The following is a 14065-nucleotide window of genomic DNA, read 5'->3' as shown; positions in this document are numbered from 1 at the left end:
CTTTAGCACACAAAGATGAGCCGTAATTTGACATAAGTCCTTGAAGAGGTGTGGAACTGTAGTTAAGAAACATGAATGTTCTTTTGTTTAATCCTATTGAATTGTGGGTAATTATAGACCCCACATACAACAAATGTGGGGTCTATATTGAGATTACTAGGAGAAGGTACTAGGCTTCTGCATTCTTCCCAGGTTATATTATGGAGGTAGTCCAGCAAAACTGCTATTTGAACTGAAAAACTGTCACCCTTGTCCCATCAAACTAAACTCAATCTAGTGCACCTGGCAAAGCTTTTTTCGAAATTCGGATAATTTTGATGACTTTGAAGCGTTTTTATGCGCCGATTTTCTGATTTGCCTTCAAATCTCCGACGCGATTCTGTCAATCACACGTACATCAGCATATAAGCCCCGTAATGGTGACGTCATATCCTCATGCATCATGGCGGCGGTATCTCTTTGCCGAAGTGGTGAGCTGCTGTCGAGTATTTTGAGCAAAGAACGACGGTTGAATGTAGGAATAAAATAAAGGAATAGCCTTTAATGCCCATCTGAAAAGGTTAGGGTGCTGTTTAAATGTTATTGAGCGTGTGATTTTGAGAAAGCGCGAGCGTGTTTGTCCGGAAATAGATCATCCGCGAAACGGAATAGACTTCAATCCTCCATACGTGTACTGTGTTGGGCCCGTGGGGGCTATCAAATTTCTAGTTACCGATGATTCTTGTCAGGTGTATTGTTCATGGTATACGTGATCACTTTAATCACCTATAAATGGTGTACTAGCCGAGATCGACATAGGGCCTATAGATGGATGCAATGCCTCTGTGAAAACATAACATGGCAATAATGACATAGAATTCTTGCTGACAAGCAGTATTTTCGTGGCAGAATATTTTCACGAGCAAAACCTATTCGCGGAATTCGCGAAAATATTCTGCACGCAAAATTTTTCTGTTCTACAGTATCTTCCGTAATTCCATTCTGTTTGTCTACTGCAGTATCAAAATCAGGCATTTGATCAAGCAGCACCACTTAGGCACTGGGTTTACAATCTGCACTGATTCTCAACAGAATATGAACTCAGCTGTAGTACTCAGAGTTTCTTCTTTGAAATTTTTGCAAATCACAAAAACAAGAAGGTGCAAAAATTATGTGGTTTACACCAGATGATGCCGTTGATGGTTTGATTGCACTTGCAGCTGGTGGTACTATTGCCAACAGCGCAGAATACAGAACACAAGTCATCTCTGGCAGTGATGTTTGGAAAAAAAACATCTAAGTCTGATCAATGTAAATGATTGATTGTTTACCCTTGTGACTGCTGTTATAAATACAGTATTTGTGCATCAAATATGTGACATGTGTTTCTTTGAATTTATTTCTAAATCATTTTTTGTTTGTGTTTCAGAAAAGATAAAACGGGGTCTGCTGAGGAAGCGGACTTTGACCCGAGTGCTGCGTTCTTTACAAAAGTAGTCAATAAAAAGAAAAAGGGGGTCGAGGTGCTGCCGACGGGCAGTAAAAAAGATAAAAAAGATAAACAACAAAATTCGTCACAAAGTTTACAAGGTTCGTCGAAAAACGTAGACGACGCTGAAGACTTGGATCCATTAGTTCTACGAAGTAGACAGCTAGCGAGTAAGTTGCTATTAGAGACCGTATGCGAAAATAAATTTCGGCCATTTTGCAGGCACATTTTGACAGGCAGCGTACGTTTACCATGACATAAAAGTCATGTTGTAAATCAAATCATCACCAAAAGCATTCAAAATAACATGAACATTGAAAGGGATGGACAACTTCGAGTAATTGCTTGAATAAGCGTGTATGCCATGGTAAACTAACGTTGCCTGTGAAAAGGGTCGTTTCAAAATGGCAGAAATATATTTTCGCAGGGTGTCTATAGTCCATTCATGTTATATCCACAATGTTTGGGGCTCTGGTGGGCAAACTACAGGTTGGATTTCTTTGAAGTTCAGTTTTGATTGGTCTTCAGCTCAAAACCAAACAGATTTTTTTTCATTTTAGTTACTAAGGTAACAAAGTAAATTTTTTGTATGCATGTGTGTAGATTGACGTAAACTAAACTACTCCTTAGTCTGTAGCAGTGTTCTCTGCACCTTTTAAAAAAGGGACACCCGCCCCCCTTACGCCCAGGGAGTCTGATTTTCGCCCTCTTTAAAAATGGCCGCCCCTTTTTTGAAAATGGCCTCCTAATACGTTTTATCCACCTTAAAATTAAATGCTACGCCTTTTAAATGCTTAAGGTTGAAGTCCTTGAAATCTTCAATACATGACCTTCTAAACAAGAATTCAAGAACAATTGCCCAGTGCACGCGAAAATGCGGCGAAAACAGAAATATTGAGATTACCCCCCCCCCTCTCTCTAAACTCAAAGGCTGTGGAGAACACCGCTGCAGAATCTGCAGAATCAAATCCATAAGCTCAGAATCATAATGATCAACATATAAGTAATGGCTGATAAAAGCTGTTCGTATAAATGTCTTTGGCTTTTGATAGTGCATCCACTGGCTAATTTCAAATTTCATAGAACCTCACCCTCCAGGTCCTATCCAGAATGTTTTTTAAGCTCTTGGGCCTCTTGTGGGGTCTGACAGAAATCAGGGGGTCTCTGTGCCCCGCACGGGTCTCGCACTCCCATCCGGAAAAAACACCCCCTTTCACGCAATTTTTGGTACAAGGATGCTCTACACATGTTTTGGAAAGTGACTCCCAGGCCTCAACACAGTTAGACATCCTCGCTTTCTAAACTTTAAGCCATTGCCTCACGTGGGCTTGCATCATTGATCCTTACAAATACAAGTTGTTTGCCTAACTGGGTCCGTTTGATTTCAGTTCGAGGGAACGAGATGGCGAACCTTGGCCATTACAATGAAGCAATAGATCTTTTCACGGAGGCAATCAAGTTGGATGGGAGTGATTTTCGGTTCTTTGGAAATCGATCGTACTGTTACGATAGGGTGTTACAATATGAAAAGTAAGTTGCTTACTTGATCTCAGTGCCAGATTTTTTCATCGTCCTGCATCTCATTAGTTGTTTCCTACATACAGTTTAAATTTCCGAATCAATTGTTTTAGGAATCTGTAGATTAATCCAAATTACACTTAAAAAGGGGTTTGTAGTAGTGGATGGGCAACAGCATTTAGGTAGTACAGTAGAACCTCTCTATTAAGGATACCCTTGAGACTGACGTATGCTGTCCTTATTAGGGAGGTGTCCTGATTGTAGAGGTCAATTTGAATGAAAACGACCGGTTTGGGACCAAAACCAGTGTCCACCGGTACCAGTTTTGACTGGGAAGTTAACATGCGATATACCGGGTGTCCTTAATAGAGTCGAGGTGTCTGCTTAGAGAGGTTCCACTGTACATGGAATTCACCAGTTTAGAAAATTGTCTGGGATGATAAAAGATTCACCGTGGTTACGATATTGAATTATGACGTCATGATGAGAAGGTTACCCCCAAAAAATTGCTGAGGGATTGACGCAATGCTGGTAGTTGCAGCACAAGGGAAACTCTACGCTGTTTCACAACAGTGACCTGTTTATTTGGTACCCCCAAAAAATCAGGGTGAGTAGCACTACATGTAACTAGACAACCTGTCTCTTGTTCTTTCATTTAAAAAAACCTCTTTTCCAGAGCCTTGCGTGATGCGGAAAAAGCCATAAGTTTATCACCTGATTGGCCAAAAGGACATTTTAGAAAAGGTCGAGCTTTTGCTGGATTAAAAGTGAGTTGTGTAGACCGGAAAGTTAGATAGCTTTGTATGTGTCGCCATGAAGGGACGGGACAGTTTATTCCTTCTACTCATAATTTAACTTGCCATTGTATTTTAGCATTTGTGCTGGAGAAGACCAGAAGATTAAAAATGACATTTCGCACACTAACGATTCAGCCTACTTTTTACATTTTCTGAGGAGGTGAAAATGAACCGTCTCATTTCCTATTCATAAGTCTGGCGCAGATTGGCCTGCTGAACATGTGGACAATAGTGTCCGCAATAGGGTTCTATTCAGTAACTTGCGTAAGACTTGATGATGCTTTATTTATATCCACTGAGCCGAGGGAAAGGCTTTGTACTTGTCGTAGGAAATACGCTTTAAAGCTGAAATACTTACTTTGTACTGGACTAACTGGTTCTAGAAATTGTGTTCAATGGCTTCCTGTTTTAGATATCTTTTTAAAATGTTGTTTTAGACGTTAAAAGCTTCGAAATTAAACATTATTCAGAGCTGCCTACTCCCAATACGCCTCGGGGGTAGTTGCTACACATTGCCAGGCCTATTTAGGCCATTTAAACTTTCCTTAGGCCTGTTTTTGCTTTTAGTTTTACTCGGGGAAATATTTCAAATTCATGCTATATAAAAATCATCAAAAACCCCTTGTTAGTACACTTTCTGTGGCTGGTAGTGGAATACACTTTTTTGCCAAGGATACACATTGCTGGACTTGAGGGTTGGCAGCCTTCTTATAGAAAAGATGAATCCAAAGAAATGCTAAAATGAGTTCCCATTTCTTTATTTCAGTTATATGCAGATGCTGAGCAGGCGTTCATGCAAGTATTAAAATTAGATAGAAACTGTGAAGATGCGATGCAGGAGTTGATACGAGTTAGAACTCATAAACTTACGGTGAGTATTTCTCTGGTCAGAAGCAGTCTGCTGAGTAGCAGCCCTAGTCACGAAGGGTTCATCAGATCACTGCTTACCCCGGATGTGCTGTAGCATAAAGCGATTTCGAGTAACGCTGCCCCTGGACAGGATGCTGGCCGGTATATCGCAGATTAACTTCCCAGTCAAAACTGGTACCGGTGTATTCCTGGGTCGATGAAGCAATGTAGGTTTAGGTGTCTTGCCCAAGGACACAGTGATGAAACAGCGATGATCCTTTCAAGAGTCAAACACTCATCCTCCTGATTATGAGCCTAGCGTTCTACTGACCTCCCTAAATTGATGATGAAACCTCTATTAGTGACTAGTGTTGTAAAAAGCTACGAGCCTCATAGCCTAGTGGTTAACACTGCTGGCTACTACGTAATAGATATATTTAGCTATGGCCAAGAAACTAACAGATTAATCTCGGTTTCCTTTTTTTGAAACGCCCTGTACTGCCAGTGTGGCTGCTCCGTTATTTCAGGAATCCATTGGAATACTTTGTGCAAGTTGATTTTTTGCCTGTGATACCAAAATCAGCAGTGCCTCAACGTGAATTTTAATGCTTTGTTTGCACAGTTGCTTGACGACAACTTTTCTAATTTACAGGAAATGGGGTTTTCACAAAAACAGGCCGAGTCAGCTATACGACAGTACGGCACTGTCCAGGCAGCACTGGATTCCTTGTTGGCTGGCGTCGCGGAAAATTCTTTACAAGCAGATGCGTTTCTGTCGGACGATGACGATTTTAATGAACCAACTCCTTCACCAATCTTACAACACCAACACCTTCATCCAATACCGGCCGCGGGAACATCAGATACAAAAATGGAGTAAGTGAAATACTTCACCTCTTGAGTTAGTCAAGAAAGTCTCTTGAAAACTTTATGGGAAAAAATCAATTTTAGAAGCAATGGGCAATAAGCTTGTCACCGTGCCGGGAGATTGGTTGCAATCTGTCTCCGAATAAAGAAAAGTTTTTGACAAAGTTCAATTACATAGGTTTCCTTTGTTCCTTTGAATGCATTTTGAAATCATTCCTGATGTGTGTTATTTTTTCCATTATTCATTTATGATATGGTACTAGGTCTAATGCTATTTCTTGAAACGGCATCTTCTAGTTTCATCCACTCACTCATGAATTAGATTTAGGTCTCAGAATCCCATTGTCTTCCTACCGTCTTTGTGGAACATTCAGATGAGCATAATCTTTTTACATGACGCATTATTTTGCAAGTTGGCCTAAAAATGTTTATCATGTTCTGACCCTTTTATGCCATACTATCTCGCAGGGTCAAAGGACGAAAATTGAAAGGCAGTTGTCCCCTTCTTAATCCTAGGTAAAATAGTCATTGTCAACTCAACAACTGCACCTGTCTTGTAAAAGGATCGATATGAGAATCTATCAGAGACCATGCACTCCTTGTTGTACCTATGTCAAAATCGGTATGATTCCTGTGACCCTTCTTATTGTGTAATGACTTATGTTAATTTCTTAGGTGCATGGATGTGACATAACTGACAAGTTTAGCTGGAGACCTAGGTTGGCTTCAGTCACCGACAGTTGTCCACATCCCCTAGCCAGGGTTTTTTCAGTTGAATTAAAACTGAGTGTTGTCATTCCCATGAACCCAAAAAAATTGGTTGTCTTAATGAATGGTTTTTACCAAAATATTGCTTTCATGAAAAAGTGTGCCCAAGGCTAGATATGCTGGAAAGCTAGACTGTACAGGGGCAGCGGTAGCGTTGGCCTCATGATCAGGAGTTCGTGGGTTCGAACCCCGGCGGAGTCACTACTTGGTTCTCCAACTGGTCGAGTTCAAGTGAGCACCTTCAGGTTGCTCCTTGAAACCCCCGATTGACTTCTGGGGTGACATGGTATCCCAAATTCGCTTTGAGCAGGGAAACCTGAAAAGGCACTATAAGCTTATAAGAACCTTAATATTACATTTCAAATGCTGATTGGCTCATAGAGAAAAACCTCAGTTATCATGTTTATAGATGTTCTTCACTGACGTCACATGATGACGTTACCAATTGTTTTGCACTGCCATATTGGCCGTCACACGTGGTCACGACGTTAAGGAAATGCATTGGCAGGTGGCCGTCAAAACGTCACATCGTGACATTTATGAAGAACCTCTATAGCATGGTAGTGAATGAGGTACTGACTGTAATACTGGTAGGCGGTAGCCATTAGCAGTTTGATACACAGCAGATTTCTGGCCCATGTCAATTTCACCCACAAACAGTTCTCTATTTGATGAAACCGCTAGCTATTGCCGTAACCTTTTGGCAATAGGGTCTAGCTCATCGGTTTGAAGGCCAAATGAGGGTTTGAAAATCTCTTTCAATCGTAGACAGTCTTTGCTATGAAGTTTTCATAGCTGATGTGCTCTGAATTGGCAGGCAATCACTACCCAAATATTGATGAGGAGTTGAAGAAATCTTTCACTATTTCTGCATCCTGAAGAAATCGGGGGTTAATGTTTGCTTCTCCAGCCCTGCACACAAACCCCTGAGATATTCGCCTTCATTTGGTGAAGTACCAGCGTTGAAGTAAGTGCGCTCAATCAGAGCGTTGCTTACATTAGCATTGTGTCTAGGAATTTAAAAAATGATATCTAAACTCGCATTCATTCTCCGGCGCAGTGGATAGTAGTGTGGTTAGGCGGTCCTACACTATGCTTCAATGTTATCGCTGCTTTGGAGAATGACTCACATTGATCATGCTGACAAATAGAAAGAGCACTGTCTCCCTCGAGGTGCGCACTGCAACCTCGATTCTGAGAGTTGTGAGTGCGGTTTTCGTTCATACAAATCATAGAAATACGGTATTAGAACCGAGGTTGATACATCCCTGATAAGGGATACATCTGTACTTCACCAAATGAGGGCGAATGTCTCAAGGGTTTGTGTGCAGGGCCGGAGAAGGGAACATTAACCCCTGATTTCCTCAGGTTGCTGTTTCAGGTGATAACACTTCTATTTGAATGTTCTTCTGTATGCACATCTTTGTTGTGACCTCAACTCAATGGACTATCACTTCGATGTTATCCTGTAGGACTATTAACATACCAGTTGATTTTAAATCAAATAGTTGTTGCGTGTAATATATTTACCAGTGCATGTTTATAATCCTGGTTCTGTCAATGCCAGGGCTTTTCAACTACTGAGTAAGGAGGTTGTCAGGGTACCAAGCCGACCGTCCTAGTGAGCCAGACTGCCCAGGGGGTGCCAGGCTGCTGACCTTAGCAGTCAGGGCTGAGTTGTTCAAAACAACATTAGCTTTTATAATGGAAGCGTTAAGACTTAATGTGAAAATTTCAATGAGATAACGTCCTTAAGGATACTTAACATAACCGTTAGGGATAACGTCACTTTGTGCTTTTGAACAACCGGACCCTGGCATCTAAATTCCCAATCAAATTCAAAGCACCGAACACATGGCAAATGAATAAAAACTAATCTATTTCAGCCTCAAAACCTACCTTATAAGGGATAAATATGACACTTATAATCTATCTCTAAAAGTGAGTTGGATTTGTAGCACATTTTTTGCAGGTTTAATTTTACATGCGAGATCTTCAGCAACAGGCTGAGTTGAGAAGTTGAAATGGCCTGCAATGTAGGTCACATCAAAACAAAGTCTAGGCTGGACAAGCTGCCCTGCATATATCCTAGTCCTACATGTTTATTATTAATTCACTTGTTCTCCCTTTCAGCCCAGGAAACCCTGAGGGCTTGACAGCTTTGTGGGTGGGAAATGTTTTACCCGAGGTTTCAGAAAAGAAGCTGACACAAATGTTCGCAAAGTAAGTGATTTGAAATAAAGAATGCACCCTAACAGATATTTAATGTGAACTTCATGCAAGTGACTCTGGCACTGAGTGCTGTCCTCGGTCTGTCGGAGTGGCGCAAAAAGTTGGCTGATAACACGAGCACCTTCTAAGTCTGGTCTTGACTTCCATTTGTAGTGTGATTACTTCCTTATTGGATTTGGTGCACAGTGGTATAGTGTCTAGTGGTTAGGGCGCCGGCCTCCTAACCAAAAGGTTGTAGGTTCAAATCCCGTCTGACGCACTTCTAAGGCTTTCTTGTTCGAGTTTAGAGATAAAATCAGCTCTCAGTAGCGGCTGCTTAAAATCCCCCGGTAAACTCTTGAGATGTGGCCTTTCCATGACAGTGGTATAGTGGCACAGTGGTATAGTGTCTAGTGGTTAGGGCGCCGGCCTCCTAACCAAAAGGTTGTAGGTTCAAATCCCGTCTGACGCACTTCTAAGGCTTTCTTGTTCGAGTTTAGAGATAAAATCAGCTCTCAGTAGCGGCTGCTTAAAATCCCCCGGTAAACTCTTGAGATGTGGCCTTTCCATGAAAGAGAGCTGTAAATGAAATCAAAACTTAAATATTCAAATATTAGAGAGGGCAATAACTGAAGGTTTCTTCTGGAGAGTATTCGTAGATGGTGCTTAAGTTCTCAACCCAGTCATGAAAACTTCACTGCAAATGTCTTCATCAGCTGCTCACCTTTTGACATTATTCAACTTTCAGATTTGGCGCTGTGACTAGCGTCCGTTGTCTACCAGAAAAATACTGTGCATTCGTAAATTTTAAATCTAAAGAATCGGCTGGCAGAGCAATGCATACCTTACAGGTAAGAAGATTTGGTCGATTTCCGTCGCTGCTGAAGTCTTTAAGATAATCAGATATATTCTTTCTCCTTGTCAAGGTTTATCTTCTGTCTCATATTAAGTCCATCTGTTGAAACACTAAATCGCCGCCCAAACAAGCAATTTAAATCACTGCTACCCATGATTATAAATGCTGTCATGTGCAACTTTAATATCTCTTGTTTGTGGATAAAACCAGTAATCACTGAGTTTGATACAATTGCCGGTGGCTGCGATCGTTGATTCTTGTCATGGATGCCTGTAATAACCACTGCAAAAGCGCAATTTTCGTTGCATGCGATTTAAAAATGCAGGTAGCAATGATTTAGATTGCTTGTGTTTGCGGGGGGGGGGGGGCTTCAGTCTATGAAATATAATTTTGTACAGGATAGACTACTACAATCAGCTGCAGTGCATGTCTCTACGTAAGAATATTCGTAATTACTTGTGGCCCAGTTAAATAGAAATCCACTAATACATGATGCCGTAGTGCAGTTATTGTGAATACAAATTTGTTGAAACTTGGTATTTATAGTATTTGTATATCACACAACGGCAGTGTTGACATTTATAATTTAGTATTGTATTTTCGCAATTGGACATTTTTAAATTCAATTACAAATTCAAAATTTTTAACGAACGGCATAGGCCTTTAAGGTTTGGTCGATGTATGATTCGCCAGAAACATCATTCTGATTATCTGAGCCTCGTGTTGTCGAGAAGACGTCAATAATGGTCATCTCTTGGGGTTTTGAAAATTGCTGAATATATGGAACAATATTTGCAATTCCGTGCTACGTGACAGATGTCCCAATTTTGCCATGTCGTGGACTCAGGGTCAGCTAGTTGTATCTGACATCTTGGTAGTTCTGAGAAGAACACCATTGAAGATTCAAAACCCAATGGAAGTGCAGTTGTTTTGAGGAGTGTTTTTGTGTATTACGTATCAACCGGTACAGCTACAAGTACAATTTAAAGTTGTAATTATAGGTCATTAAATGTGCATTGATTTAAGATGATAAAATCAATTTTGACAAAAATGCAGATCCAACTAAACCCTGAGCCCACGATGTGTCAAATAGTCTGTCTGTACTTTCTTTGTAATTGGTGGTTTTCATTCTTTGCAGGGCATGGAATGTGCTGGTCAGAGATTGTTGGTAAAATTTCCAGATAATCCCATACAAAATGGCAACGTGGTGATAAAAAAGGGCTCGACGTCGTCATCATCCAACGCTTCAGTCACCGTCATTACAAAACAAAAACCAGCTCCAGTCGTGGCCAAACCAGTCGTGGTCCAGCCACCCCCGCCACAGCCTCCACAGGTCCAGCCAGTCTCCGTTGCTGCTGCTGCCGCTGCTGCTGCTGCCGCCGCTAACAGTGGGTAAGCTTTATATTCTATTTTTTTATGAATAATACTCCTCTCATTAGGAAAACATCATTCCTGTCGTGTGAGGGCTGGAATTGAGGGGGGGGGCCTTGTTGTCACATTTGTACTCTGTTGGCGTATCAATTGAAGTGGGATATTTAAAAGGCCAGGTTTCTAAGTTCAAATTTGAATTTTGTGTGTGGGCTTCGGAATTTTGAAATAGGCATGGTGTTTTCCTAATGGCTTCTCATTATTTCTACAGCCTTAAGCAAAAGAGTTACAAATAGAGCACAGTAATGTTCTTGCCCCGGTAGGTGCCTCTTGTTTGCTTGTCAGTTGCCACTGGGTACCCTCTTTCCCGATACAAATTTGCATATGGTCTCGATTTTTGACCACATCAGAAGGGCTCCACCCTGCTTTAATTTCGGTGGACTTAAACGTTTACTGCACAAATTTTCAACAAGAGCTCCTCCAGGATACTTCAAGGTTGATCAAATGCATCAGCCTTAGGTTGAGAACAGGAGTCACCCAGCCTAGTGGTAAACACTGCTGGCTAACATGCAATAGGCCTGGAGTTCAATCCTGGGGAGAACTCAGGATTGCATGCCTAGATGAAACAGCCGCCTTTCAAAGAACTAAAATCCTTGTTTTCCACAATGCAACCTATGAATATTCGAGGGTCTGTCGATGAGACTAAAACCTGTGGTGCCTTGTCCCTTAGAGTTGATACCTGGACAAGTAAAAGATCCCACATAAGGTGGACAGTAGCCTAAAGTGGACTCCATACTTCCTCACAAAAATCAGATAGGGTTGCGAGGCTGTTTATAATGATGATGATGATGATTATAAGTTTCCCCCCCCCCCGAGATGAACTACAATATTTTCAGCTAATGAGTCCAATCTACCAAAAGTTTTTGGGCACCAGGGGCTCACATATATTGCAGCACCACCATTTGGAGAAACATTCCGCCATGGAAAGACTGGCATTTACGCTTGACTCCCAGGGGCTTCTGCTGGCCATTTATCGAGCATTGGATTGTCCGTCCTCTCAGCTTATCCGTCATTGATTTCATTCCATTTTTGGGGGTTCTTCAACTTTCCCAACAGAACAACTTTGCCAGTCAGCAGTTACGCTGCACATAATTTTGGCGGAATGCAGGAGTTGGCAAGTTTTCTATGCACCAGTTCTGCTTCGTGAACGTTGTACTAAATGCAAAGAAGGCTTGCTGTCTTTGACGCAATGATGTAGGTTCTTTATCAGTGACCGAGTATTTCAGAAAACAGAATATCTTCTACTAAGAAGTCATAACTTGTTTATTTAAGTGAAGCGGCAAGATTTCCTAGGCCGGTTTGAATACTCATCCATTTGTAAGGGGGGAGGGCATTCCCATCTGGATGCCCGGGTCACAAATATTTCTGATTGTGTTGCAGCTAGAAATCTAAAAAGGCAGGGCAGAAAAAGCATACCCTAAAAAAGACGGGCTGCTTTAAAGCGCTGCTTTAAAGCGAAATGCATTTCGAAGGGCTGCTTTAAAGCCCTGCTTTAAAGCGAAATGCATTCGCCTCTTGTGAAAACGCAGGGGAATAAGACGAAAGGGAGAAAGGGCGGGGTGCTGCGCTCTGCTTAAAGGCCATATATCAAGGTTTGAAAACATGCTTGATACTCATGAAATATGTTGAGGGTTAAAAAAACAAGATCCCAGACATTAAAAAAATTCTAATAATAAAGTCATTATTTAGTTATTTCAATTTTCAATTTTAAACTATTTGAATTTCCCCACCACACACAACTTTAGATTAGTTCCACATGTGGCCGCTAGGGATTTTTTGATGACGTAGATCAGGCCAGTCAGAACAAAGCAAGATGGCTTCCGCATACAGTTCAGAGAGTGAGAGCAGTGAATTTGAGGATGTTTTGGTCGATACAGAAGGATATTTAAACGTTGAGCCGTACATGTTCGAGCCATTAATATCACTAGATCATAATGAGAGTGATCATTCGGACGAAAGTGATTAGAATTTGTGGTTAATCAATTTGCATGGCAGACCTGCCGATATAGCAAAGAAGACATTGATAGACGGTTGCAGATGCATAACATGTATGATTTTTGAACAGACTAATGTTGCACAATATTGTTTCGCCTTGTCTGTGTTGTATCGCCAGTTATGTCATGACGCTGAACTACTATTGAAAAGTGACGGTATTATGCACAATCATCTTGACGTGACGATATAATGCCGTGCAACGTTAGATAGGCCTAGATGTCAGATGACAATAATCTGTCATTGACAGTGGCTGTCACTGACACTGACCTGTGTCGCTGTCACCTTGCTATGGCTGGAACACAAGAAGACACTATGCGGTATCACAGGCCCCAATAGGGCCTACACATTATGTATAACAACCGACCTCAGCAGCCTCGGGCATTAAATGCAATTGACATGGTTGGAACAGCTGTTTTTAACAAGTGGCATTTGATATTCAGTTGGATGCAGATATCCGGCTTCATGTGATAATCCGTATCGATAAAGTGATCACTGCAAAGTTTGGCCGAAGGCCCAGGCTTCCAACATTCCAAACTTTTGCACTTCCGAATCCACAGCTTCCTCCTCTCTCGTTCAACTGGCTTTGGAAATTCATGAAAATGGGTCCCATCCGTCATTCGATTGTTCTTTGTGCTAGCCTTGACACAATTCGGAGCCACACAATACACCATAGTGAATGAAACACATTACTTCCAGGTGTGCATAATTAATTAAGGCCCTCCTGCTTTTATGATTGCATGACATGTACAGATAACCTGATCTACATCACAACTTTTGCTGAACCCGCCGCCTGGCTCTAACAAGCCAGTTGCTAGCCTGATTAGGTAATCAAGTTGTCAAAATGGATGGAGCTAATTGCATTTGGTTTTCTGTATTGTATAAAGTGTTAGGTACACTTTTGAAATCGTCTTACAGCAGAAAATGGCAAAAAACCTAGATATATGGCCTTTAAGCTCCTTAGCTGAAACACTATTTCGTTTATGTTCTGACTTTTTGGCTCACCGTAGGGGAATCTACACAACACCGCTGTGTCCGTCGTCGTCGTCTGTATCCTGACACATGACTCCCAACGTCATGTAACCTCGGACACCGAATTTCAATTTGATCATATTCTCGACTTGGCCACCATGAGGCCAAAACAAAAAAACCTAAAAAGTGTAATATCTCGCTTATTAGTGACTTATTTTCGATGATATTTTTATGGTAGGTACTCCGAGCAATGATACATCACATGTCATACCGACTTTGGTTTGACCTATATACTACACATGTAGCATGTTTCACCAAATATCTATACGGTGAGCACAT

General features: G+C 41.3%; 1 protein-coding gene across 2 annotated transcripts in view; it reads left to right on the top strand.

Moving 5' to 3' along the window:
• The window catches only part of LOC135488907 (nucleolin-like), a 29715-nt gene that overhangs the window by 7653 nt on the left and 7997 nt on the right, over positions 1-14065 (top strand). The window contains exons 7-14 of one of the 2 annotated variants that reach the window (XM_064773835.1): positions 1409-1638; positions 2857-2998; positions 3663-3753; positions 4550-4654; positions 5285-5508; positions 8401-8490; positions 9227-9329; positions 10473-10726. In XM_064773835.1, coding sequence (XP_064629905.1) covers positions 1409-1638; positions 2857-2998; positions 3663-3753; positions 4550-4654; positions 5285-5508; positions 8401-8490; positions 9227-9329; positions 10473-10726 — 1239 coding nt within the window. The remainder of the gene's footprint in view (positions 1-1408; positions 1639-2856; positions 2999-3662; positions 3754-4549; positions 4655-5284; positions 5509-8400; positions 8491-9226; positions 9330-10472; positions 10727-14065) is intronic. The other variant, XM_064773836.1, reaches the window with a different exon arrangement.

The sequence above is a fragment of the Lineus longissimus genome, chromosome 6 (genome assembly GCF_910592395.1).
Source record: "Lineus longissimus chromosome 6, tnLinLong1.2, whole genome shotgun sequence".
Taxonomy (NCBI): domain Eukaryota; kingdom Metazoa; phylum Nemertea; class Pilidiophora; order Heteronemertea; family Lineidae; genus Lineus; species Lineus longissimus.
Note: the sequence above shows the minus strand (reverse complement) of the source record. Positions and strands in the feature narration are given on the sequence as shown.